The 27,929-nt window shown below is 42.9% G+C and overlaps 1 protein-coding gene across 2 annotated transcripts in view; it reads right to left on the reverse strand.

The window, feature by feature from the left end:
* FGF13 (fibroblast growth factor 13) overlaps nucleotides 1–27,929 on the reverse strand; it is a 204,994-nt gene that overhangs the window by 95,208 nt on the left and 81,857 nt on the right. Inside the window, exon 2 of one of the 2 annotated variants that reach the window (XM_015860417.2) lies at nucleotides 5,797–5,964. The exons of the other annotated variant lie outside the window; for it this stretch is intronic. Within the exon in view, the coding sequence (XP_015715903.1) occupies nucleotides 5,797–5,964 (168 nt within the window). The remainder of the gene's footprint in view (nucleotides 1–5,796; nucleotides 5,965–27,929) is intronic. 2 annotated transcript variants of the gene reach the window in all.

Raw genomic sequence — 27,929 nt, forward strand, 5'->3', positions numbered from 1 at the left:
TAACACGGTATAAGGGAAAAGCTGAAATAGGAACCTGGTCATGCTGGATGCTCCTTGTGCCCTCTCCCCATCACTTGTTTCAGTGCTCAGCAGGAGGTGAGAGGAAGGCAGGGAGGGAAGGCTGAAGGCAGCTCCACTGGTGCAGAGCTGCTGCCAAAGAGAAAGATGAATAACTCATATTCCAAGTGTAAATCTAAGGAGATGTGAGATTTTCAGCTCTGCACAGCTAGGAGTGTCACACCCCAAAGTCTTCAGAAGATAAAGTTAAGCACTTAACGTTCGGCTGATTCAGTAGGAGTGTTATTGATACTAACACTGATGAGATGTCCAAATAGCTTTGAGAATCAAGTCCTCCACTTTCCCCTTTCTAATGGGAAACATTAAACTTCCCTTCTTCACAGGAGTGCTATGAGGACAAGCACACTCAGCCATGAGTGGCTGCAGCAACAAGGACCATACAAACTAAGGAAGTAAGAAAAGAAGAAATCAAATTAAAATCTACAAAGGGGACCTGATCTCATTTGCAGACAAGTAAATATTTTGAGTAAATCTTGGATTTTGGTGGAATTACTCTGGATTTGTGCTGCTGGAGCCTGAACCCGAGCCAGGCCCAGACTGTATTCAGGTAAGCTCATTAAACACGTCCCATTCCCTTTGACTCTGCTGGGTTCACTCATATGTTAAAAGTTAATCATGTGCTTAAAAGGCTTTGGAGGATCAGGGCAAAAGGGCTCAGCCACTCACATAACTGAGCTGCTCTGCTTTATGTACTCAGCATCAGAAGAAAATAAGAGTGCTGTTGTCACCACTGCCTCCCAGTGCCCTGAAATAGAAGGTTATCATTTAATCACTTGAGCCAAAGTTGGTTTCTCTTTTGGGAGAAAAAGCCATTACAACTGTGGCAGCTTCAGACCTTTGGCTTTTGTGGTCTGTGCCACTCCTTTTAGATCATCCTTCACAACAGATACAGTCCCATAGCTGCAACAACTCCACATGCATTCAGAGAGACAGGATTTAGAGCTCATTTTCCCATAGTATTGGACAAGCTTCAGGCATCTCTCACTGCTTCTTCTTACCAATACCAGGACTCACGGCAGAGGGAAAGCCTTGCATTCTCCTCAGGAGGACTGAGAGGGGGGAGGAGCCCTTCCTTATGAGTGAACCAGAGCATCCCTTCCAGGCAGCTGTTGGTCCTGCTTAAACCCATGGCTGGGCAGACTGGCACAACAGATGCTGAACCCCTTCCCAGTGTCTCATGGCCACACGTGCTGGCTCTGAACATCTCAGACACGAGGCGGGCTGTACCTACGGTTCACATTGCTCATGTCTATTATTTCTGCTGGAATACTTTTTCCAGCTCTGAACAATTTATGAAGTTAAAAAACCTCTCACAGTTCTCAACAATTCAAAATACAGGTTCTCCTCCCCTTCTTGTTCTCCAAAGCACAAAAATGCACATGTATTAATACAATCAAATGAGTGAGCCAAGTTAATTGGCCTGATTTGGTCTGGAAGAAAAAGAGTATAATTAGAGTGCCAAGTACCAGTGCTATCAGCAGTGATATAACACTTGAAGCACTGAAGGGATATTCAGTATGACAACACAAAGGCTCCAGAATTTCTGCTGGTGACAAAACAGCGTGCACACAGGGCAGGCAGGAAAGCCAAGCTTCCATATTAATATGCTTTGGTGTCCTACTTCCTCCTTACCCCAAGGATGAGCTCTGCCACTCATCCCATTGCTAAAGACCCAGATAACAAGCCATTGTCAAGGGCAATGGCAAAGCTGCTTGTTTCCTATTAGCATCCACAACATTTTCTATCTAATCAGATTTCCTGTTGGTTAAGGAAAGCTGCCTTTACTCATTACCAGCTGCTATCCCAGATTTCCTTCTCCCTACCCCCAATAGAGATCTTGTGATGCTTGCCTGCTTTTTTGTGTAAAAAGGTTATGTATGCCTGGAGGGAGACTAAATGTTACCCAAAAGAAGTAGAAAAAAGGCAAAAAAACCACCAAAAAAAAACCCACATGAAAACAGAACTATGGGCAAGAGGCCAAGACTCCTGATTATGTGCCTGTGACTAACCAATGGGTGTTTTTAAAAAACATTTCTCTCATTATTTCCTTTCCTCTGGATGTAATAACACAACTCAAATTAGTTTTCCAGGAGCAGACTGCTTTTTATGTAACCATGTTTTATACAGATAGCAGCAGCTTACGTTTAAACTATTTAAGAGAACAAATAGCTGCAAAATGTACTTCAGATGGCCCTTCTCCTGCTAGCGCCGTGTTGCTGGCTTGAGGGAAGCTACAAAAGCACCCTGCATGTTGCTGCTGCTTGGATGTCATTGTACACAGTGCTCAATGCCCACAGGACCTCGTGTTCAGGTAAGGAAGTCTGCTCCTCTTGTTTTATTGCAATTTGGAGATCCGTGGCATTGTCAACACTTGAATGACTTCGGGAAAACAGAGCTGAAACGATGCAGAATGAAGCAGAAGTTCATCTTTTAACTTAGTCCAGAGTATCTTACAGCATTAGGAAACACAGCTTCCTACCTGAACCATGGCCCATACTGATGTATTACCCCACTGATTATGGGACGCAAGTGGAAATTCCCACAATTTGGGAAGACAATACATTCTTCCTCGCCTTTATTCCACATTTATTACTTAAGACAGGGTGTGTGTGCCAAATACACTGGACCAAAAACTTCTTCTACATCCTCCAGGTCAGTATCAAACACACCAATCTTTTCTCCTAAGGGGTATTTGATGCACACAGGTGCTGCAAAAAATGCTGAGACGGCAAGCAGACACGTTGGGTGTCAGGAGAAGAACGAGAAACCAAGACAGGCTACTTCAGGAAAAAGAAGATCCATTTTCTCTTTCCTTCTCTTGCTTTTAGGAAAGGGCTTCAGATACAAGAAATGAGTCTGATGGACCGACCCCCTGTTTCAAATGCCAGAGTGGGTTCAAGTATTTCAGCAAATAGTAGAACATTCCACAAACACTCCTGCAAAAAGCCCGGAAAATCTTTTACCTGACAGAATCACACGAGCTTAGGAGATCCAAATCCTGAAGTGAGGTGGCCTGAGCATCTACCCTACCTGAAAATCTGGTTAAAAGTGCATAGAAGAAATTCACCATTTAATATTCAGATGAGTTGCAGTGTTGGAAACATGCAGGATTTGCTATGCACTCCTAAATCTTTGTTCAGCAGGCTAAAAAAAAATAGGAAAGCACAATTTTGTATTCTCTGAAGAGTCTTTTAAGTCTGCAGTGTTTCATACAACCTCTCATAGGACAATGGCATAATGGAAGTTTCCTGATAGCAACTTTAGTTCCTGTACGTTCCGGTACCTTATGTTATCATAGAAGGCTTAAACATTTTTTTCTCATTCATCCTCAGAGCACAACTGAGATGCTGACTGCTGGGCTTCCACTATAAAGCATCCAGATAGAGTTTCTGTCAGCTGCTCCATTGGCTCCAATCAACCGTTCCCTGTTTACACAGTTAAGATAATTCCATTCATTTTGGATAAATTCCTTCAATTTTTCAGCTTCATGCCAACAAACCACTGAGGATGACACACAGGCTTTCAGGAGGTCCAACACCATTGTCAGCCCACGTACAGATTTCAAAGGAAAAGACCCTAAGCAATCTGAGTTGCAGCAGAGGCTAAAAGGACACAAACACATTTTCCTTCTCATGCTAGACGTGTACTACTCAGAAACACTTGTAGAAATCATGCAACAACAAAAATTCCACTGAAATAATACCCCACAAGCTGATTGTAGGGTAACTCAATGTGACCATGGCTTCCCCTGTTAGTAATGAGAAATTCCTGGAGGAAAGGAGAAAGGGAAAGTGGAAAGCAAAAGAGACATTCATCCTGACATACCGCAGTAAAAGATGAAAAGTTTTCCTCTTAAAACTAAACATTTTCAGTAAGTATGATTAACAATACCATATGCCACAGTGGAAGGAATAACAGCTGTTGGAAAGAGACAGTATGGAGATTTATGGAGAACCTAAGAAGAGCAACTGTTGGCTTTCAGGCAACAACACAGCAGATCTGATGGTCTCCAGGTCTTCACTTTTGAGCCTGCACCTCGCATGCTTCTCCTGGCAGCTCCTGAAATCCTCATTGCTGAACCAAACCACGTTCCCAGGAGACACACAGTCTGGAGACAAAAGGCCCAGCACAAATCTTCCTCTTCAACATGTCATTAGCACATAACTGGATTTATCCACCACGCACAATCATAGCTAAACTAGTCACCAGGAGAAATCCAGCTCTCAGCATAAGTTCAACTGAAACGACCATCAGCTTCTGCTGAAGTTCTACATGAGCACAAAGAAAAAGTGAAATGCAGTATGTGGGTCAATGAGCTGAACTTTGGAGACCAAATCTGTTTGATACAGAGCATGTTTTTCTTTAGAGCTCATGTAGAACCTTCGGTTCACAACATACCATTTGCCAAGCATACAGAGTACCTTTAGCAGCTCAGCTGTCATCGTCTTCCTACAGGATCTTGACGTGAACAGTTCTGGGCTCATCATTTACCCACAAACAACACACATCCTGACAGACGATCGGAAATTCATTATATTTGTTAATCCAGAAGAGTGTTACAGGATTCAGCTTTATTCAATGTTCATTGAATTCAGAACTATGCAATCAAAACTCCCATTGAGTCAGCTCCGGGACTGGGAGGAGAATTAGACCCCGTGCTTTCAAAACCCAATTTTAATGTACAGTTGCAATAACAGCGGAAAAAAAAAACCTCCCTCACATCTCACATCAGTGTTTGTGTCAGATTTAATATTTCTGGTGAGGTGAGAAAGAAATGCCATTTTAGTTATATATATATATATATATATATATATTTATAAATAAAAACACATTACATTTTAACACACATCTACAAGCAGCAGCATCGCTTGTCTGGGCAGACACTGGATCTTTTGAAAAAGTTAAAGCCTTGGAAATACGAAACAGTAATGAAAAACACACATGGAACAATAAAATACTTAGAAAACTAGAATTAAAACCGGTTTTATCTTACGTACACTGGGCCAACAAGTTAAAGATGTGAATACCTCATTAATAACTCCATATTAGTTAACACAGCACGAGAAAAGACCATACCTTTGCTTTCTCTGAAAAGGAAAACATTCTACTCATATCTTTTTCTGCTCTGCATGCATTTCATTTTCCAAAATGCAACCAGGCGTGCATTACACACAGACTTCATCCTGCTTTGCCGAAGTACAGCTGCCATGAGCATTCTCTAGCACTATGCAGAAGCCTTATGGAGTGAAAGGTGTTGGGGACAAGCTGAATCCGAGCCTAAGTGCCATTACTTTCAGCAGAGTGAAGCTTCAGAAATGCTACTACAAAGAACCAGCTTGGAATTGATGCTGTTGAAGTAGCAATTGATGCTGTTGAAGTAGCAATTGATGCTGTTGAAGTAGCAAGCAATTTTTGGCAGCCAAAAAAAGGGCAGTGTGTAATGATGAGAGCTGAAACAAACAAACTTTATTTAAGAAAAAGCAGCGTCATTTTACTTCTCATCTAGAATGATACCATACATGGCTATATAGAGTCTCCTGTGATAGCTGAATCAGACACTAACAGGCAAGCAGAGGGGGACATGGAGTGCATCACGCTTCCTGCATCAGTTGCATTGCACTGACACAGGCTGGGAAACACACAGCACACTCTAGGGACATACATGGAAAAAGAAAAAGAATAGAAACAAACAGAACATGGATCCATAGTGCCACAAACCTTCCGGCTCTGTGTTCTCTTTGAGGTGCACTTGCTTCAGTGGGCAGCAGAAGATTTCGTGACACTTAGCACGAAAAGGGGACTCTTTTTTCTTTAATTCCGCAGATTGGATCGAATCTTGCCGTAACATAATGTACTCCTGAGTGCCAGGGGGAGCGTCATCCATAACTGTGGTCACCACATAACAAAATGAACTCAAGTTAGAGCTTGAGGAAAGCAATCTAGAGAATTAAATCAACTACATAACGTCAGGGTTGGGGGGGAAGAAAGGAGGGAGAGAAAGGTTTAGAGGAAGGAAAATCAAAGTTAAAGCATCTCAGTTGTGATGGTAGAGGGATGGGGAAAATATCTACTTTTATATACACTTCTTATCAAAATTAGCAATTTATACTGTTTCATGCAGCTTGCATTAATAGTACAGTAACTACTCCAGAAAGCAACACAGTTCTCTCCTAAACCTCTCTTCTCGTTATAACACCTCTATCTATTCTGCATGCAGGTAAAGAAGCAAACAAAAGCAAAGCATGCTGTTGTGGCCTAGCCACAGGTCATCTCTATGTTAACATCACGGAGCAATCGTTCCACGTCTGCAGGTAATACAGCACCAGCATATCTATTCCCCAGCGTAAAGAGAACATGCCTTTATCAGGATATGTAATTACACACAGTTCCTCAGAGCAAGGATAATAAACCACTGATGTTTGACTTGATCACCATTTCCAGTGGGTAAAAGAGTAGATGTACAAAGAGAAAGCACATTAATCCTTTTGATGGCTTTCTTGTAAAACAGCAAGACGTTTTTTCAAGTTGATCTTATAAATCAATACTGCCATTAATAACATAAATGATATGCAGTCTGAAGCAGTTTCTGAATGGAGTCAGACCATTACATGGTAAAAAGATAAAATACAGAGTATACAGGAAGCTCCCGCTACCTCAAAGCATTACATTACTAGAAAGAATTAAAACAATTTTCCACTATCTAAAAATGAAGCCTTAATAACAGAGATAGCAAGGTTCCTCAGCTTGCAGCTTTAAGCAGCAAATCATCACTCAAGAACAGAAATTCAATGCTTTTTAAAAGGACAGTCTGTAACCACTGCTAGTTATTCCTAATGCAATACACTGACACAGAACCACAGCCAAAATCACACCGAGCTCGTACAACCACATAGCAAACAAAATATGTAACTAATCCAAGGAATAAGTAAAAACCCAAAGATCAGAAAAGTAACCCTTGACATAGTGGGCTACAACTGCAAAGGTAGCACAGCTGTGTATACATTCATGGTTCTGTAAGCGCTGGCTGCTAATTCAAGCAATGCAGCTGTCTCCTAAATATCCATGAATGCATCATCAATTACATAAGCTACCAGATTTAAACACGGGTCCCCCCCAAACCACGATGAACCTCTTGCACTTTCATTCACTTCATTTATTTATATCTCCTACCAAGAACAGCATTAGTAAAAGAAGAAGAAAAAAAAACCTATATAGGAGATAAATAAATGATTCACGCTGATCATCATTCCACAGTGGGTAGTCACCTTCTATAAGACCTCAATTAATCCACAGAAGACACTTGGCACCTCGGTAGTTGTTGCTTCATTAGACGACACGCAGTGCCAGTAATGCAGACTAATAATCCACACACAAAAAAACACCATTAAAAGAGATGTATGAGTTAATAGAAAAGCACAAACGGTTCAAAAAAGAGCAGGAGGTCACTGGAGCACAAGGCCTGGGCTGCTGGATAATTGCTCTTTTGACAACACCAGTTTCGCTTTGGCTGGTTTGAAGGTTACACACGTGTTCATGAAACATACTGACAGCAGCCAAGATGAGCCAAGGCCCAACAAACCCTGATGGGTTCCTCCTCCAAGAAGTCACCATGCAGATGGTGCTGTTGCAGGAACATGCACAAAGCCACCAGTGAGCTGTGTGCAGTGACACTGACGTCAATGGCATGAGAAGCCTACGGCGTGTCCCTCTGACATTTACAGGGATAAAGGATAATGTGCATTGAGAAACACGGGTAGCCAGCAGAGAAGTGAAACGCACAGCCACCTCCTGCCAACAAGCTGGCTGACCTGCAGCAGAGCGTGCACCGCTGTCACAAACAGCCTCAGGTAAGAGGTATGGCCTCTTAACATACCACTGCAGGTATGACCTGCAGACAGATTATTATTATTTATTAATGTGAATAAGCCACAAAGAGAACCACACCTCCAACAAATTACAAACATGCTGTAATCAGCAAACAAACATTGGTTTACTTGAACACAGGGCTAAAGAACTCTAGTTCTGAGGAATATCATACCACAGCACTGGTATGTGGAACAAATACAAAGAAACACAGTTCTAAAGAAGCCTTAATGCTGGAATGATGTATGGGTAACATAATTGATACCACTGTTTTGACAGGAACAGCTAAAACCTTTTCTTAACGTGATGAATGGCTTCAAGTCAGAAGGAGAATTTATGGCAAAACTAGGAAAAAACCCTAACCCCAAAGCCTCATTTTCCTGCTGTGATGACAGCCAGACACTCTCGTGGAGCCACTGAAATGACAGCTCCAGATATGGGTGCAAGCCACCAATCCACTGGGAAGCTACATCTACAGAGAATATAAGCAAAAAGGTTTGAAAAGATGATGTCCATTTCAATGACTAAAAGTAACCGGTGCACAACTATGGAAGGGTTATCGTTCAACACCTGTCAATAAACCAATTGGAAAATGGGAGAAATATCATGAAAGAATCTGGTATGATTCTGAAAACAACAGAAGCAATTACACACCTGCTACAGGAGTAAATATTCAGACAGTAAATATTCAGGAAGAAACAAACCTGCAAAGCAGTAATTACATCCCATGCTATGTGGAGTAAATGACATTGCCTTCACTCTTTAGCTCCCTCCATTACAGGCTGTGCTAACTGCAGGACCCTTGGATATGCTCACACTCTGTGGTGTAACACACAGACACACAAGTTGGCTTTAAATCAGCTAAACTGTGGAGAAATCACGAGCCAAGACTACACTCAACAGGGGCAGCATAAGACCCATGAGAAAACCAGCAGATGCTCCATCACGTGAGTGCTGTCCTCAAGAGCATTCAGAAGAGACCTCTGTTGAGACATATCTGCATCTCCTTGGCCATCTTCCTGAGGGCAGATGTGCAGCCATTCTGCCAGCCTCCCACATCCAGCTATGCCTCTGTTATCCTTCAGCAGCTGCTCACCCTAACTCCATCCCCATGGGTATGACACCTCATTTGCCTGCACATCCATCACCTCACAAATCAAACAGGGACAAGACTCAGACAGGTGATTAAGATACTCATATTCTTAGTATTCTCAGCTGGTAGGTGATAAAAAAAAAAATCCCACAACTTCACATATATCTATTTTTTGTGTATATATCTATATATATTTGTTATTTTTGGTGGGGAGACTGAAAACACAGTAACTATGTATATATGAAAATAATCTGTTCAGCAGTTGGCATAAGATAGCTGCAGTAACCATTAAGTTCCCTATATGGAAACATTTAACTTGCTAAATACCATCCTGTAGCACATTCCTGAGTTTTTTAGAAATGAAAATAATGACAATAATAAAAGCTTACTGACATCAAGCCAGCATGAATAAAAAAAGCTCCTTTCTTCCTATAAGGCTTGCTGAGAGAAAGCAAGCCATCTCTAAGATGACTGCCAGAACCAGGATGGCTTTTCGAGATAAATTCAGACATGTTTACCTTATATAATCACACCAGATACATAAACACTGCTGGTTTACGTCTTTCTTTTATGTCCAATTTCATTTCAGTTTCATCTAGGATTGCCAGAAACCATAACATCAAGCCTGTCCACAGGCCTTGACTCCGGTTCCAATTGAACAATCTGTGATATAATTCAGAGTTAAATAAAGCTGCAAGGAAGCTTTCTTGTCCCCTTAGTTTTCACAAGGAGAGGCTTTGGTTATGCTAAGAGAAGGCTGTAACAGCCATAGAGCAAATCTGTCTGAGCACCCAGGCAAGAGAAATCTCCATGCTCCTGTCAGGCTTTGCAGGCAATATCAGTGGTAGGGGGACAACTGGACTACATGAATTTAGAGGTGTTTTCCAACCTTAATGATTATATGACTCTTCCTGTACATGTGACACAGTTTAACACACAGAGCTCTACATTCTACCTTCAACACAATATTTGAGCACCTCCTAAATCATGCATCCAGAACCAGAATAAAAATCCCCTTTTTGGCACAAGGGAACAAGTTAAAACAACAGCAACAGTGAAAGCACTCTCACAACACAACTCTTGGAAGGACAATACAAAGGGCAGCAGCATACAGCAGTGATGCTCATTGAGCATTTCCTTCATCCTCTGCCACCCACAGAAATGAAAGAAGGGCCAGGAGAGATGTGACCATGGTCTCTGAGGATGGTTAGACCTACGTAGGATTACTTCCCCCCCCCTTTTAGGAAAAATATTAGGTTATCAAGTTGCTTTCGGCTCCTTGTGGGGACAAAACTTAAAAATCTTCCTAGCTTGCTTAAATCAGTGCATACAGTACAGAGAGCAGGGAGGAAAGAGGGGTATTTTTTGGTAATACCACTTCCACATTGAAGCAGCTGATGAAAAGCTTTTAGGTATATGTGCAAGAACAATTTTCTCTGCTCCTTTTCATTCGTGCTTTGTTTTCTCCCTGCTTTATCCCAGGGGGAGATGTGATTTCTGCTAGGTATCTGAACAACATGATGGGAAAGGAAGGGGAAGGGGAAAGAAGAGAAGAGATGCTCAAGTTGGACTGATTCTATTTCCTATTTTCACAATAATGATCAGGAAATCGAAGAAGCTGCATTTGCTAATTCTAATTTGCAATGAGCTTTTTCTGGACAGTTTCATGGCATGTGTAAGTGCAGCATAAATTCTGGGATGGGCAGTAGTTGTCTGGAAGAGCTCAGATACTTAAAGTCTTGGAGAAGTAAATTCCTTGTCTAACAGAAGGATTTTACTACCTGAACTAATGATGTTTCATGCTGCTGATCTGAATTAGATTGTACTGGTTATTAGGAGCTGGGGCTTTTGGGATTCAATAGTAGAATCTCTAAGAAGAGCATCAAAAGAAGATACTCTTTTCTGGTGGAAGATGGATGTTCTCCATCCCACATCATCATTTTTACTCACTTTCTCAGCAGTAGCAGCTGACCACACCAGCTCAGATTTCAGTATCCAAAGAGAACTGAGCTGCTGCAGTCAGAGCAGAGGCTGCAGCATTTGCATCCCCATAGATATCTGACAAATCCTAATCCTACTCAGGGGCCTAGACTGAAGCAAAGCAGCAATCAGAAATCCCTTCTGCAAAAGGCTGTGAGAGGGGATGGAGAGCCATTCCTTGACAAGCATGAGCAAAGCAGGAGGTCCAACTTGGTTCACCAACCGTGATGCCTCAATCCCCAGAAAACAAGCACAAAACCCACTTAGATCTGCTCCAGTGCATCTGCAGGCAGATTTCTCCTCAGCGAGACAGCACTCCTCCTTGTCTTACCATCAAAATTGAATGCCTGCAGCCTTTGGAGCGTGTTTCTTTCAGTAGGAGTATGAATTTCTAAACTTTTTTGATCTGCTGAAAAAATCTGCAATATGAACTCTTGGGGTCAAACACACAGAATCATTTTCTTCCACGTCTTCTCAAAACATTTGCACAGAATGCTCCCCCTTGACCTAGAAGAGTAATTGGATTAACTGCTAGCGGTAATAGGCTGTTATCCTTCGAAAAGACGAGCCAAGATAAGGCTGTATTTAGATCACTGTGCACACCAAAGACAATGACATCCAACATCAGAAAATTCTACTAAGAGTTTGGCTCCTCTTTCCCCATGCAGAAAAGGCACTGCATTCTTAACAAAGCCTTATTTCCCAGCTTCTCTGGCCCTTCAATGATGCAGCTGCCCACAACTGCTTTTCTACTCTGGTTTGGGGGAGCTGCATTTTCCTCTCTGGGTGTTGCTAGGTGGTACTTTCAGCCTTCTGTGTGCAAGTGTGTGGTCAGGACACACACTTCTGCTCTTCAAGGGCTATATCAACACCCACAACTTGCTTACAGCAGGGCAGACCCATCATCTTCTCCTCCCCAGCCACCAGATCTGCAGTTTTGATGTGCTGAATCAATTCAGCTCTGCAGATGGGTTCACTGCTTTGCCATGCTTGCCACTGAATGAATCAATATTGTTTCCTTGCTTACTCCAAGTGGCTTTCTGCTTTCCCCATCTGTCAAAGCAAACGGATGCTGGCTGCTTTCCAAGCAGGTGGGCTGCTCCATGCACCACCACACACGAGATAGTAATTCATGGCGTACAATTCATTGCTCTGAAGCGTCTGCTGAGAGCCACGGGCACACGGACTGGCACAGAGCTGTAAGCACCCCCACAGCATTACTAGGGTCACCTTTTGGAGAGCTGCTGAACAACCCATCCTGACTGCAAGACCACCAAAAGGCACTGCATTGTATTAAGTTCTGGCTGCCATTAAAAGAGCCAGAGAAGAAGCAAGGAATGCCACTGTTCCTAAGAAAATACCCTTATGTTGTGGTGAAAAACAAGAGGAGGTGGCAAGAGAACTGCCAGGATGGTCCAGTGATGAGTAGGAAGCTGACAGCTTATTGGAGAACTGTGGTTCACTATTTACGAATCACAGAATCATGGAATCATCAAGGTTGGAAAAGGCCACTAAGATCATCCAGTTCAACCATGAAACAGTGGAATGCTCTTGTGCAATGTAACTTTATTTATTAATGTAGCCCGATTTGGAGCCGGGAGAATAAAATGACAAAAGAAGTCAACAGAAATAGAAATGCCTGTAGCTTTCCTTGCTATTTATAGAGCATCTATTGACAACACCAGAGCTACAAAAAGGAAACAAATTTCCCTCGAGGTGAAGGGGGAAAAAAATGCAACACTGATAGGAATCAGAATAATCCTGGAGGAGGAAGGAACAGTACCCAGCCAAAGGCAACAAAATCCTCAAACAAAAGACTGAACCTCTCCTGGAAACCTGCAAATAGGAACAGCTGCTACGTACCTCTTGGGAAGCAGGAGATGAACAGCAGCAGTCCTCCAAAATTCTGTTTCAGAGGCTCTCCACTGCTGCAGCTCTTGGGCACTTTGCTTGGAAGAAAGGGGCAAGAATGGAAGCACCATTCAGGAAGGTGACACCTCCCAATTATCTGCCTCATTTACCGTGGATTAACAAAGGGAGGGAAGCAAGAAATGAAGTGTTTTAAAATTGAAACCCATTACAGAAAGAGCTGTTCTGAGAAATGGCCTCCGAGGAAATCTTTCAAAGCAAAGCACAGAAAACTAATCAGTAGGAGTAAAAACCCTTGGTGCGCCAGGGAGAGCAGCATGGTTGCACTGCCTCGGGAGGCAGCGGTCACCTGTGGGCTGCTGCTTCAATGAAATGGGAGGCTTTCCTAAACATACACATGTATGTATATGAGGGCTGCTCCAAAATAATACCTCCTGTTTCATTGCATTAACCCATGAAGGCAATGGAGTATGTTGGTGGGATGGTAGATTTGTACCAGCACAACACATAGGCTCTTGTTAATTGCTGGTGAAAATACATAGTTCATGGTGGTATGCTGAAAAATAGTGTTGCGTAGCTGAGAATTTGCTCTATCAAATGGTGTTATTTGTATTTGTGCTCTTTGTATCTGTTGTAGTTTCCGTGGAAATAAATAGCAGGCATTACTTTTGGAGCAGCCCACGAACTGACAGCACTTCGTTTTTAAAACGGCCAAATGAAAGACTGCAGTTTTCTCCTGCTGCTCTTTTCTTGTGCTAAGGCTTTCGTTAAACTTCTCCATTCACAACTGGTTTCTGTAACTTCACCTGCCAGCAAATTGATGGCCCTTAAGAACACAATCCAACCACAGTCCCAATGGAGTCACTCACACAACCAAGAGAAGCCACTGCCTGCACTGCCATCTATATCTGCCTGCACAGCACCTCCTGCAGAAGCCACTGCCTAAGCAGCCAGCAGCTTTCTAACACCAAAGATGTGACTGAATGAATTTAACCATGAGCCAACTTCCTTATTCTCCTCTGTCCTAGGCAGCACTACACTATTGTACTCACTTGAATAGAGTATCATCTGAGAAGGATGTGCAACCATACTGATCATTTTTTCCCTCCTCTTCCCAAAAAGGACCGCACTTCATTTGACAAAGGTTCAGCACTCGTGCTTGAGAGTATTTTTTTCCCCTCTTACACTAAGCTAAATCCCTTTGGACATCCTTAAATCCATGTGCATTGATACTATCACTGCAGTACAACTACAGTGCACTTGCTGCACATACACAGAGGGGTTTTGCTTTCCACTATAAATCAATTTAATCAGCACTGTGCCAAATCAGCACAAGATTAAGCTACCTGATCTGCTACCGCCCACCTTAACGATCATGCTTAGAGAGAGCAGCTTCATGTTCTGCCTATCGGCACCAGTCTCAGCCACCCAACTTCCTTTTGTACAACGTTGTGGTGCTTCCACACAGTGGACAGCATGGCCACGAGCAGCTTAACTGCACCAGAACTGCAACAATTTCCATACACCCTGACTTCAAATTATGATCATAGACAGCAGGAATGATGTCGCTGCCTTGCTGTGAGCACAAATGTGCAGTGACTTGGCTAATGAAAGCAAGGTCAGGGAGCACACAAGGAGGACTTTCACTGTCCATTTATTCCTGTTTGATGAGAGAGGCACACAGCAGGACCCCAAGCTGCTTGCATCACAGCAAGCATGATGCTCCCAGTCCATCCCTTGGAGAGCAAATGGCAAAACGATCAAATAAAGCTGTTCTGGTCAAACTGAAATAACAGTAGAGCTTGTTGCCTTTATAGACATACATCTATATATCTTCACACTATGTTGCCTATGCTTGCATTGGTGTTCAGAAATGTAAATGACATAATGAGTAACGCAAGGCAACAAGCACAGTAGAGCCCTATGAAAAAAAAGTCATATTTCACATTTTGGGGCATGGAACAAATACTGCAGTTCTCTGCTCCTAACAGCCTATCGAAGTTAGTAAAGACAAATGGTACTTCAAGAAAAAATACATCATTTCAATACTGACATACAAACTATCTCCTAGTGGTCTAACATGTAGCAAGTGGTCTTCATTTTAGCAGAGGTGAAAGCCATTCCTTTTAACACACAGTTGCAGTTGTGGGGCGGTCCCTAGGGATACCACAGTCCCATTCTGTACTGCTTTGAAACCATCTGCATCAGACACAAATCAGTATCTGGTGTCATTACCATATTTATGCCTACTGGGCCTTTACATAGCTCAAAATAAATGAGAACGCTTATTCTGGAAGTTGGTTCTGACACTTGAAAACGTGGGAAGGGCTTTTTGTTGCTGTAAATGTCTGAGACTTGCGGATTCACATCACCTTCAGTTAAACAGGGGAAAAAAAATAACAATCAAGAGAAGCTTCAGAACAATTTGCAATACTTGAAAATTTGGCTCATACATTTGTCAAAACAAGTGTTTGAGTATGTAGGTCCTGCAAACACTCATTACTGAGCTTCGCACTGCTTTGGACAATTCAATTTTGCAAAGAGTGAGCTCAGCAGTACTTGCACGGTTCCTAATTACCTGTGTTGGAGTCCTTCCATTGCTCCCTGCTCTGGGTGCCACATAAGCACTTGTATTTTTAATATTAGCCCCGACGACTTCATCTGCATCTCAAGTGACTGCTGGAGAACTGAAAAGACATTTTAAAGGTTTCTTGCAGAATTAATTTAAGAAACGAGGTCTTCGCAGGTTCAAAAAAGAATTCTCCTTTCCTTTTACTTTTCAATCTACTGTAATTTCCACGTTACCAATGCACTGCGCTCATGAAACAAAACCCTAAAGAGACTTCTGTAAAACTTCATTAGTATTTCTGTCTGCCTTTACCTACTCATTTCCCAGCAGTTACACAACTGACAAGGCTGACTCTCACTGCTGCACTATGCCCCACGTTAAGGAGAATGGGCAGCAGAGATGCTGTCCCACTCCAACCTGCCTCTAACACATCACATCTTTGTTCTCTTGGGACCAAACCTGTGCAAAGCCATCTCTGGGAGGAAGGAGACAGTGACTTTGAGCTGCTTCTCCTTGTCCTGAGCTGCCATGCAGACATGGGATGAGGATATCCTGGGTGCCCACGGATTTCCAGGCTGCCAAACACACTGATCAGAGATGACTCACTGTCATTCTCACACGCAATAAAACGGCTCTGTCAATTTTCTGACTCAAATTATTGCTGTAATTGTTGTATCTCACAGCTGAGGAGCTGCCACCAGTGTTGACTCAATTGCCAAGAGCTGGGTCGAGCTGCTCGTGCCTCTGGGGCTCAGACCTTGCCTCTACCCACCAGAAGTCATTCTCTCCCACCAGGTAAGACAACAAAAGATAGCTTCCCTCGGCCAAATTTGACAGATCTCCGCTGAAGTTTCTCTCCAGGAATGCTTTGCATATCATGTATTAATACAGTCTGACAAATTGCTTGAGCTTCACATCATGGCTAGACAAAGTGTCATGCTGAGGGCACTGAGGGCACTTGAAATAGCTGTGGGTGAGCAAAAGAGAAGCTGTGTGGAGAGCTGATGTGTTATATGGTCACTGTGTTCCATTTGTTTATTCTCAGAAAAGTGAAAATAATGGGGACTTGGCTGAAAATTTAAAGAAAAGGAGGCAAAGATCCCAATACCCATTCCCGTCAGTAAATATCCAGCCACACATAGCAAAGCAGAGAGCCAGAACAAGAAACATAAGGTAATTAAGAGCTCCACAGAAGCTTGTAGGGAATCAAAATGTAATTGGACACAAGTTGCATAAACACAAGTTCAACACTGGCTTAAACAAAGGCTCTCCAGAGCCCCCCACCTCCTCACCACCCACACTCAGCACTGTTCAGCTGCAACCTGACCATGCAGCTCTTATCTAAACTCAACCAGAACTCCTTAGTGCCACAGCCTCCATGCAGGGAAGGCCCTGTCCACGCACAACATGGAAGCACCACAGTTGCAAAATCACAGTAAATCAAAGCAGCAGCTGGAGAACACCTGGTGGTGCATTTGCAGCACACCTGAGACTCCACAGCACTTCTCAGCAGCCATGGGACTATGCCTGCACTTCCCACATCTCTCACCAGATGAGCACTGCATCTAGACAATGACATCTCCACATCCCTGCTTTCCTTCATTTAAACAAAATATTTAAAACGAAACCACCCAACCCCTTTTGGTGCCTTTATTTTATCCTCTAACATGCCATGGCACAATTGCAGCTTTAAATATTTACTTGACGTTATCTTGCACCTGGCAAATGTATTTCGATACTCCCAAGAAAGTCCCCTGCAGGATTTAGTCATCCGCTGGTCCTTGCACAGTTGCAATGGACCCCATTTACTATTTTACAAACAAAACTTTCTCCAAGTCAGTCCCAACAAGTCTAAGAGGTTTTTCAATGATTGCATTACCAGTGATGAGGTGCAGAAACAAGATTAGTATCTGCCTCCCTGCAGAAGTTGTTTTTCCTCCATTATGACATCTCAGTTTCTATGTCATTCAAACCCATACAAAGTCTGGCTTTTATTCTCTTACTGCTGCTACTTTGTATGCAACTTCTCTGCTCATTCTCTTCCTGTTAATTAACTATTTTATACTGCAAATTCCCATTTTTAAGATAGGTTCCTATTGTCACAATAGCCCTGTAAGTGAATCATTACAAGTATAATGCTTCCATAAATAACACATTACAAGATTTAAAATAAATATATATATATTACAGTTCTTGCACCACAATTGTCCTACGTGTAATAGAAATTGTGCACCCATGAAATTAAACTGCAGAAAAAAAATCAATTTTCAAAGGCCTCATTCTCTGAAAAACTTAGAGCGTTTAATTCTTTTCGCTCTCTGTTTTTCCTTTTTGATCCTAAAATAGAACAGGGAATACTAAAATAAACAAAAACGACAGCCTCTCAGTAGAGAGCTGAGGTAATGAACAGCAACCAAATTGCACTGAAGACCAGAGACACGTTAATGGCTGCCAACAAACCTGTGGCAGGAGAGCAATATTGCCAGACAAGTCTTTGGGAAAACTTCATGGAGTCAACTCCATGCTTCTACCCATACGAGTTCACAGTTTCCCAGGGTGATGCTCATCTGCTCAGGGCAGGGACAGAATGGTCTGCATAGATCTATGACCATAATATTGGGAGCTGAGAGATGGGGTGGAGAGGCCAAGAGGATGACACACAATTCATCATCTCTGCTGGCAGCAGCACACCCACACAGGAAGTCAGCATCCTAAAGGGCCTCAAAAGCAACACCAAACACCTTCAGGATTAGAATTAAAAAGCAGGGTCCTGACCATCAATGATCTCTATGCATTTTTAGAACAGGGAGGGCAAAATGTCAAGTGTGGTTCATCGCTAATTGCATCTCCCCATTTCTCCCTTCTGGAAAACACAGCAAATGCAATTACGCTTTGATTTGATGTCACTAAGCCTTTTGCAATTAATTCATTTATGCTCTCAAAGAATCCTCTGATAACAGAGAGTTCTGCACAGACCCCTGGGTTAGGCTACAGCAAGTGCCTGTTTCCACAGTCCTCCCTCTGCTTTCTCACAGGTTGCCAGGTCCATAGTTAACAACTCATTGCTCACCTCCTGCTGGTAAGGACCCCTTGCTGATGACACATCCCAGATGATTAGCATTAACACAAGTAAATTACAACTTCATCATGAGCTTTGGTTGGGCGGATGGCTGGATGGGTGAGTGTGTGAGGACACTTTTCTTCCTCACACTGAAACTGTTAGAAAAGTCCACACTTCTTTGGCTCACCCAACTTTTCCTTCGGTGGAATGCACTGCAAAACCTCTCCCTGATTTCTCCCAAGTGGCTTTTAAAACACTGTCAATTCATCCTGCTTAGTCAGCACCACACACAGAAAGCTATTAAAGCCTGAGCCCTAAGAACTAATCTCTCACAGGCACTCGTGCCCACCCCATAGAGCAGTGACACAATGCACAGGAGTTGTTTCCAAGCACCACTGCACAACCAATGTTTAAATTTTCTTCGTACCTAAACCAGCAAGACTATAATTTTATTTTTGGCTCATTCTTTATCACAGAACTAATAAGGCCTGGTCAGATAAGGCTACCACAGGCTATCCAAGGCTAAATAACCCAAATATACACCTCCAGCTCGCAGCACTTTGCTGTCACTTCTGTTGGCATATGGAGAGCTTAGATGAAAACAAGAAAATACTGGGTAAAAACTATTCCAAAAAAAGCTGAATATTTATGGCTTGTACACAGAAGCCTGACTGGCAAGTGAGTGCTTTAGGTAAGATAAAAGGAGTGACAGGAAGAATAACTTTTATTTGCATGGCATACGTTTAATGAATGCATCAACATTTGCAGTTGGTTACAGCAAACCTAAGCATTCCTGGTGTAATTTTGAAGGGTTTGGAATTTATTTATTCCTTCCCCTCCCCCTCCCCATAGTTGCAACTAAATATAATTTTTGGCTTTTGCAAAGGCCTATTTCCATTTATAGCATCCAGATGACAGGCTGGGGACGATATTTTCCTAGCTGAGGCATCTGCCTCCTTGACAAAGGGAGAGATAATCACGTTGGGCGAAACAGGCTCGGCGTCTGTGACAAGCTTAAGATGTCAGAAACGGGAGCACGGCACCTTGTCCCTCTGGATATTTTTTTCTTTTCCTTGAGAAATTTAGCCACATCTCATGCAAAACGCAGCCAGCTTGCAGCGCTGCTCTGCCGCCAGCAACAGGGAAAGGGAGGAGGGATGAGGCAGGGGACAGCTCCGCTTCCGAGACTGCCACAGCTTCTATTTAATTGCTTGCTTATTTATTTAATTACAGCAGCAACAAGAGCGTCTGGTTGAGCTGCCAGCATGCTTTTCCTGAAACAACTCAGTGCTCTGAGATTACTTGTGCTGGACATTCCTCCCTCCCTGCTGGAACTCCACCAAAGCACACAGCACCCCTTATGTGTCTCCATCAACGAGCAGTGAGGTGCCATGGGGGGCTGTGGGAGGGGAGGAGGGCCAGGACACAGAGGATATGATAGGGCTGGAGAAGCATCTCCAGGTGGATTTGGTTCTCAGATCTGAATGAATGCCCCCAGTGTGCATCCCACTGCCTCTCAGATCAGCACTGAGTGATGGCACATTCCCCCCAACACTGATTAAGTCCTGCTCTTTCTATTATAGATCAAACAGTCTGGTACCACATATCAAATTATGCAGCACTTGTTAGGCAGATCAAGGTGCTGCTTTCTCTTCTGAGATGGGCCATTTGCAGCTGCAAAATGCCACCAAGTGAATCTGAGAGTCGCATTAACCCATAAGTGATTGCTTTTTGCAGATGGCTGTTGGTACAAATACCTTAACCAACATTCAAAGCATTTTTTGAGACCCTGTTTTGTCATGATTTGTTATGTACCATGAGGAAGCTCCTGCTTTACGCTGGGACCAACAGCTTGTCCTGCACTGTGGATGCTGTGACAGAACAGACTCTCACAACATGTGCCTCCTTCTGACACTGACTTAGCAGCTTCTTCAGGAAGACAGAACACTTTTGCTGAGATTGGAATGATGGGAGAATGCAGTCAAAGTGCTGCTACCACAGAGATTGCAAAAAACAATACATTTTTATCTCCTTCAGTTCTCAGTTCAGTGTATAACAGGTTAAATTGAGTCCCAGTGGTCTACACTCACCAATTTAATTACAATCTTGTTAAATCTTTATAACTAAAGGAAAAGGCCCAAATCTACTGGAAGCATTTAACTGTGACTCCGTTCCTACCCCATCAGTCCAAGGAGATTTAAGTCTAAAGCTTTACAATTGTAAGGATGAAGATTTGAAATACATTTGAAAAACGTGTCAATCACTTTTCACACTCCCTTCAACATTCAGCAAAGAATGACAGCAGAACAAACCGGCAGAGGCCTCTGGGGCTTCCAGTCCTTCTCTGTGACGTAACTCCATAAGAATCACAGAATCACTAAGGTTGGGAAAAAACCTCTGAGATCATCTCATCCAATCATCCACCCACCATCAATTAATGCTCACTGACCACATCCCTCACTGCCATATCTCCATGTTCTCTGTACATCTCCAAGGACAGTGACTCAACCAGTCCCTGGACAGCTGTGCCAGTGCATCACTGCTCTTCCAGAGAAGTATTTCCTGATATCCAACCCAAACCTCCCCTGGTGCAACTTGAGGGCATTCCCTCTCATCCTATCAAGCTGTTTTCTCCTATCTTATCCATTTGGGTTAGGCCAGTGGATACATTCTCTGTAAAGCATGAGTTATGCACAGCATGAAATCAATGGGATCACTCTCTCTGTGCAACACTGACATCACTGGGAACTAAAGCAGAGATTTCCTGGAAGTGTACATACATAGAAATGCCAAGAGAAGGCAGGAGGGGTGGAGGGAGGGGTGGTACAAAAGGACAGAAGTTCTGCCTGTGTTCCATCTCTTCACTCTCCCTCCCTGTTTTCCTTAGTGCTATTTTCCCCGGTGACTCCACCAAGTCACAAAGAATGACAAAATGTACTCCTCCCAACCCATCATATTCCTTCTGCCTAGTGCTGCGGGGTTCACACCTGGCTGCCCCTCAACGCCATCAGACCCAAGCATGCACCATTCACCCTTCCCATTGCACGGGGACAAACCCAACCAACACCCGCAGGCTGGAAGGAAGCAGTGGCCAGGTCTAAATCTGAGGACTGAGGATCTGGTAGTCACCACAGTATATAATTTAAATGCAGATGCTTCTAGTCCAACTACTTACGGTTTAACCCATTAGTAAGGGAAGTCATCTGCTCCCCTTACTGCACTCAGATCTGCTCCTTGTCATCTGCCAACAATTTCATGATTAAAACTGAGATCATCAAAATATTAAAAAGCTACAGCAGGCTTGTCCAGTGCACAGCAAGAAACAGAATCAGAGTCGTCATGGTTGGAAGAGACCACTAAGATCATATAGGCCATCTATGGTAACCCATTTTCCAAACACATTTTCATACTGGTTTTGGCAAAGTTAGACCACTCTGGTGAATGGCAAGTTTTAATAACTACAAGCACACCTCAGCATACAAAACAGCCTGGGATATAACTCAGATGTTAAATATCTGTGCTGGAGACTCTCTCCCTGGGTGTCATGAAAACCCAAAGTAATTACAGAAGTAAATAAATTATTAAGAGAGAAAAGTGACAGCTCTGGAAACTCATGCAGATCCCGGTGTGAATCTCGGTTGTTACAGACAGAAAGTTGTTGTTCAGCAGGTGATTGGGAATGGGTAAGAAATGAGAAGCTGCTCCTGTTTTGAATGCCCCCCTCACCATTCACTGAAGGAAGGAGCAATTCACATTAGGGGTTTGGTGGCTGTCTGTCCCTTTGTTTGGCTACAGATAAACAAACAAACCCCCTACTCTGGACCAGAGGCTGCCCTTCCAGCACCCATTCTCTCCCAATTGCCTCAGTGCAGGCTGTGGGGCATTCTCCCCTATTCCTGAGGAGCACTGCCTCATCTTTCCCCCACCTCCAGCCCCACTCCATGGGCTCCACCCCTGGAAACACAGCCTGGGTGGCAGGCAAATAAAGCAAGCTTTGCACCCACACACTCTGCCTTAAATTGGTTTCCAGTTCTCACGTTGGTGTAAATTTAAAACTTGTAAACTTCTGCTGCCCTTGGCACTCTTGACATCTATGTATTTTCCCATTTCTATTTCTTTTCCTTAGACTCCTTTCCCTCTCTGTGCACCTGACACAGGACTTGCAAGAAAGGACAGGAGTGGGAGAAGATACCCAACAGGAGATGAATGAAACCTATCAAATCAAAGTCAAACTTCTTTCTTCTTTCTTTTTTTAAACAAGAAAGTAGAATCTCCAGCCCAAGATTTTTCCTGTATTCAGACTATGACTTTTTTTTTCCCCTTCCTAGTTGAAATCTTTCCAAGAAAACAGACACGAGGTATAAAGGACACAGAGGAAGAGAGCACTAAAGAGGGGAAGTTTGTGGGTGGTGTTTGCATTCATTTACTTCATATAAAAGTTTCCAGTGGTGTACTGAGACAAAGCTACCTTTGCCAGCATTCAAGGGTGTAAAGGATGGAATAATCCAGGAATGCTCTTCAGTTTTGTGGTGTTCAGCGCTCCTCAGGTTAACAAGATTATGCTAGAGATTACACCTAAGATAAATCTTTAATACACCACAGCAGCTAACAAACATGAGACCCAAAGGCCTTCAGGTGATTACAGAAATCTTCATGTCTCTTCTCAAAAAGCAGCAACCTCCCATCGAAAATACAATATCAACCTAGCCTGAATACTCTTGGTGTGGAGCATTTAAAACAGAGCCCCAAACAGACAAATGCATCTTACATTAAATATTATATGTAAAAATTCATATACATACATGCATTGGCGTGAATATATCCACACATACCTGTGTTACCCCAGCCTTATAAGAGAGAGACTGTGAACCTGAAAAGAAGACTCACAGTGGTATGTTCAGAACTGACACCTGAATGGTTAGGGTCGTTCATTTAACATCTATCTGTTGGTAGGTGCTTGTTTTATTATTAGAAAGGATTGCCTGCAGACTGAAGCACATTTAAATTCAAATTCTTCTATTTTATGTCATTATACAATATGGCATGCTGCTGTTTGATTTGGTTTCAAGTATTGCAGGCTAACAAACTTCCTTCCAAGCCATTAATTCAGAAATGTAATAAGGCCAGCACAACTGCGCTGACTCATTAAAGCAATTTGATGTAAGCTGCACTCGCTAGAGCAGCGACCATCACACTCCTGTGACTGCTGCCTTGTTTTCAGACACCATCAGAGATCACCTGCTGTGCCAAATGCCTCTTCTGTCTCAGGAAAACCTCAGAGAAATAGCAAAATAGAAAACCTTGATCTGTTTAAGATTTAACATTTGCTCAGCGAAGAAATACTGTAACATTTTTAGTTTCTGTTTCCATCTAGGAAAAGGTCATTTCACTGGATAAGAAGAGCGACTCTTCAGCAACAAAAACAGTATTGTGAAGATGGTCATGCACGACAAATGTTAACAGACAAAACTGATAAGTTCTTCCCTATATTTGGTGGCAAAGATGGTTTAAGTTTACAGGAAGGAAAAGGTAGAAAAGACAAATCATGTGCATGCCACCACTGAAATACCAAGAGCCAATCCATGACCCTGGTGTGCAACCAAGGCCATCTGTCACTATAAAACCAGCAGTGATGAGAAGGCTGCTGCACACAGGTAGAGAAAAAGTATTTCTGTGCTTATTGCTACTTAGATAAACCAAGAGAATAGTAGAATCATTAAGGTTGGGAAAGACCTCCAAGCTCATCCATGCCCATCACCACGTCCCTCAGTGCCACATCCCCATGGTTCTTGAACACCTCCAGGTTTGGTGACCCCAGCACTCTCTGGGCAGCTGTTTTACTCCAACAGATGCTTATTCACACTGCCAGACACCAGCTCTGAAACAACACAGCTTACGCTCTTTTCAGAATGCACCTTCACTTTAATAAGCGCTCTGATGTAAAGACGATTCGTTTTTAAACTAAGCTAAAAGAGAAAAAGTCGCTCCTCTTTGCTGTTAAATTACTTTCATTTCCTTTCATTTCTAAATGTTTTCCTGCTCATATCAATTAGAATTATGACCTCTTTTTGGTTCTGTTTTCCTTCAGCTTTCTCTCTCATCAAGAAAATCCATGTAGTTAAGATTAGTTAATGCTTTGTTTTCCCTCTGTACACACAGAGTTGCTACGCACTAAAGCATCAAAAGAAATCAATCTAGAGGACACTGCAGATATGCTATCATGCATTAACTTAGTAATCCTTTGGTCTTATTTCACTGAAAAAAATTGAAGAGCCACCCCAACCACAACAGCAATTTGTTCTTTGTGGATGCACAAGAGGAATAAGAGCCAGGAGTATTTGAGTGGTTTGAAGTTAAGAGTTACCTCCAACAACACCCAAAGAAGTACACATTAGACTACAGATAAAGATCTACACAACCCATCCATTGCGGCCCCAGCTCTCTAGAAAACACTTTTCTTAATCACTACTATCTTTCCCCCCATCTCACATGTCTCTTTTATTTAATCTTCAAGGAAGTGGAATAAACCGGTAACAGCAGCTCCAACCATCCCAGCCCTCCTCCTGATGCTCCTTCTTCCCCACACCACTGAACACTGAGTTTTGCCCCTTGAACTCAAAAAGTGAAGAAATTCACTTGTTTAATGGAACAACTCCACTGGTTAATTGTGTCTTTCCAACTTCCTCTCTTTGTTTCTTACACTATTAACTCCAACACACAAACCACTTGCCATAACATTTTAGGAAGTGTCAACTAAAGAGTAAAATTCAAAGGTGGAGAACTGATGGGATGTTGGATGTGTTAATAATAAATGTAAGCTATAGATAAGCAAACCAGCCTCAACACAACTGTACAGAAAAACTACTAGATGAAGGAGAGCTTTCCCTGCCTACACCATACTTGAGGGTGAGGGGACCTCTGGAAGAATGTAACAGTGCATTCCAAGCCCCAACAGACAATGTGCAATACAGCCATGACTTCAAACTCATCAGCAGGCAGCTAAGCCTGCACAATACAAGCTAGGACCTATTAAAATATTGTCATTGTTAACTGCAACTATCTTCATTTTGTCCAAGGGCGCTTAAAACATGGCAACATGTTTCTAGCTGTAGAAATGTACTCCTATCTGCCATACCTTCCAGTGAGACTGAAGAAATTAGCATTGCTCTGAATTATGTGCTATGGCCAGAGTGCCATTAGACTCTGGAGAGGTTGACTACAGTGCTACATTTGTTAAACCAGTAAGGGAACGTATTTTATTTGAAGCAAGGCTCTCTCAACAGAGAGCACTAAAAGCAAAAGAATAAACTTGTGGCATCTGCAAATATCACTTTTTTAATGGTTTACATATCAAGTTATTGCTTCAAAGCAACAGAGCTGCTAAAGCAGTTACAGAAGGAACATCTTACTGTCAGAACACATCATTATGGGGTACAAAGAAAAGGGGCCAAGGTGGCCACTGGGGAAAGGCTGGTCCCAACACACAGCTTGTGGTGACTCATAGTTAAGGAAATAACCAGGGTGTGAGGGAAAGACACAGGCAGAGCCTTTCAGGCACAAGCCAAAGGAAAGCAGGACCATGGGGGACAAAAGCAAGCAGGGGCTTTAGCAACCCAGCAAAGAAAGAGCCCAGCATATCCTACCTTGGCCAACAGACTTCCACCTTCTCCCCATCTAACCACTCCCAGACACGCTGACTCCACAGGAAACAAGACACTGCTTTGTTTTTTAAGGTCTGCTCCAGGCAACATATTTGTAGTTCACTGGATACAGATTTCCTAATAATCTGCATTGTTCCTGGTAACTTGTAATGAGTTGATGTAAAGCAATTTCTCTTCCTTTCCTCTTAAAAAGAATTAAACAAATATATCTGTGCAGGAATAAAAGCCTCATAAACGGCGGAGCCACATGCCCATGATTAGAATTAAAGGAGCCATCTGTTTCTTTACAGTCATGCACATCTCAGGCAAAAAGTACACACACGACATATGTCATTACTTCCACTTTCCTAATAGAAAATATTTGTCATGATTCCCTCCCACAGGAGTGCAGGAAGCTCCACCACCAGCTTGCAGTGAGATGGGAACCCCTCCCACCACTGCTCTGCAAGCGCTGTGTTCAGACAGCCTTTTTCCCATCCTCTTCCTCAGCCAACCCCACAGCTTCATTCATGCCTCTGAATCCTTTGCAAACATATTTCCACCAAGATATACAGCCAGGAATCCACTTGCTAAATTCTACCATCAACAGTAACTGCACTGTTGAGCTCCACACACATAGCCGTGTCTTACCATTTAAAAGCCAATTTAGGAAATGAAGCTGTACATTAGATGATGTATTTTTATGTCAATGTCTTGTAGCTTGCAATTTTTTCCCTTCACCTCCTTCTAAATTGCTCTGACAAAAGCCCATTGATGGAAATGCACCAGGCATATCCAGACAAACTCCTCAGCATCAACTTCAAGGCAGTTACATGCAATTAACACAGAATTTCCCACTCTCCCTCCATGGCAAAAGCCAACAGCAGCTCTGTGCTCTCTCCTTGATCCTCTTTACACAGGCAGCTGGAGATGCATGAGCTGGAGATCATACATCAAGGCAACACATCTGCAGGATCTACAGGACAACTGAAATAGAACCTTTTCAATCTAACCAACCACCAGATTCCTGGTCCCTTGCTATGGAACCACCATATGCTACCTACCAAAGTAGTTCCCTGCTGAAAGCAAAATCATGCAGCACCTGTAAGAGCCAGGGATACTCAGGAAGAGGCCCCCAGCCCACTGACACAACATGGGACACTGGCTTCCCACTCTCCAGCTCCCTCGTCCCTGCCAAAACCACTTATTCCTAGACCATAAAAATAAACCAACACAAGAAACCAACAGAACAAAGGCAGATGCTATCAAAAAAGCCTTCTGAAAAGATGTAAAATTCTCCCGTCTAAAACATCTCCACCTCTTTCCCTGTTTAAACACGGCAGTGTTCACGACTACCCACTGTGCCACTGAGACACTGCGGAAATATTTCTTCTGAAAAATCAAAGAGTAGCTTCATTTAAATTTACCTGACCTGGGATGTTACTTTCACTCTCCGTTATGGAAAACCTTTAAATAAAAACACCAAAAAATTTATCAGAAGCGAAGAGAAAACCACTGGCAGTTCTGCAGTCATGCAACGGAATATTTCCTCTCCGCATCGTGCTCTCCCATGCAGATAATCATCGCTGTGTGTAGATGTGCATTTCACTATTCTCAATACACAGTGACCCTGAGATGTTCCGTAAATTCTCCTTGTCAGTTCAGTAGAAAACATTTTCTTCTTCGTTTCTATCTACATTCAGTTTCTATGACACCTCCTTGCATCGTTCTGCAGGCCAGCCCATCCGCCGTGCTCAGCCATCCCAACAGAAACAC

Source organism: Coturnix japonica, chromosome 4, assembly GCF_001577835.2.
Source record: "Coturnix japonica isolate 7356 chromosome 4, Coturnix japonica 2.1, whole genome shotgun sequence".
Classification (NCBI taxonomy): Eukaryota; Metazoa; Chordata; class Aves; order Galliformes; family Phasianidae; genus Coturnix; species Coturnix japonica.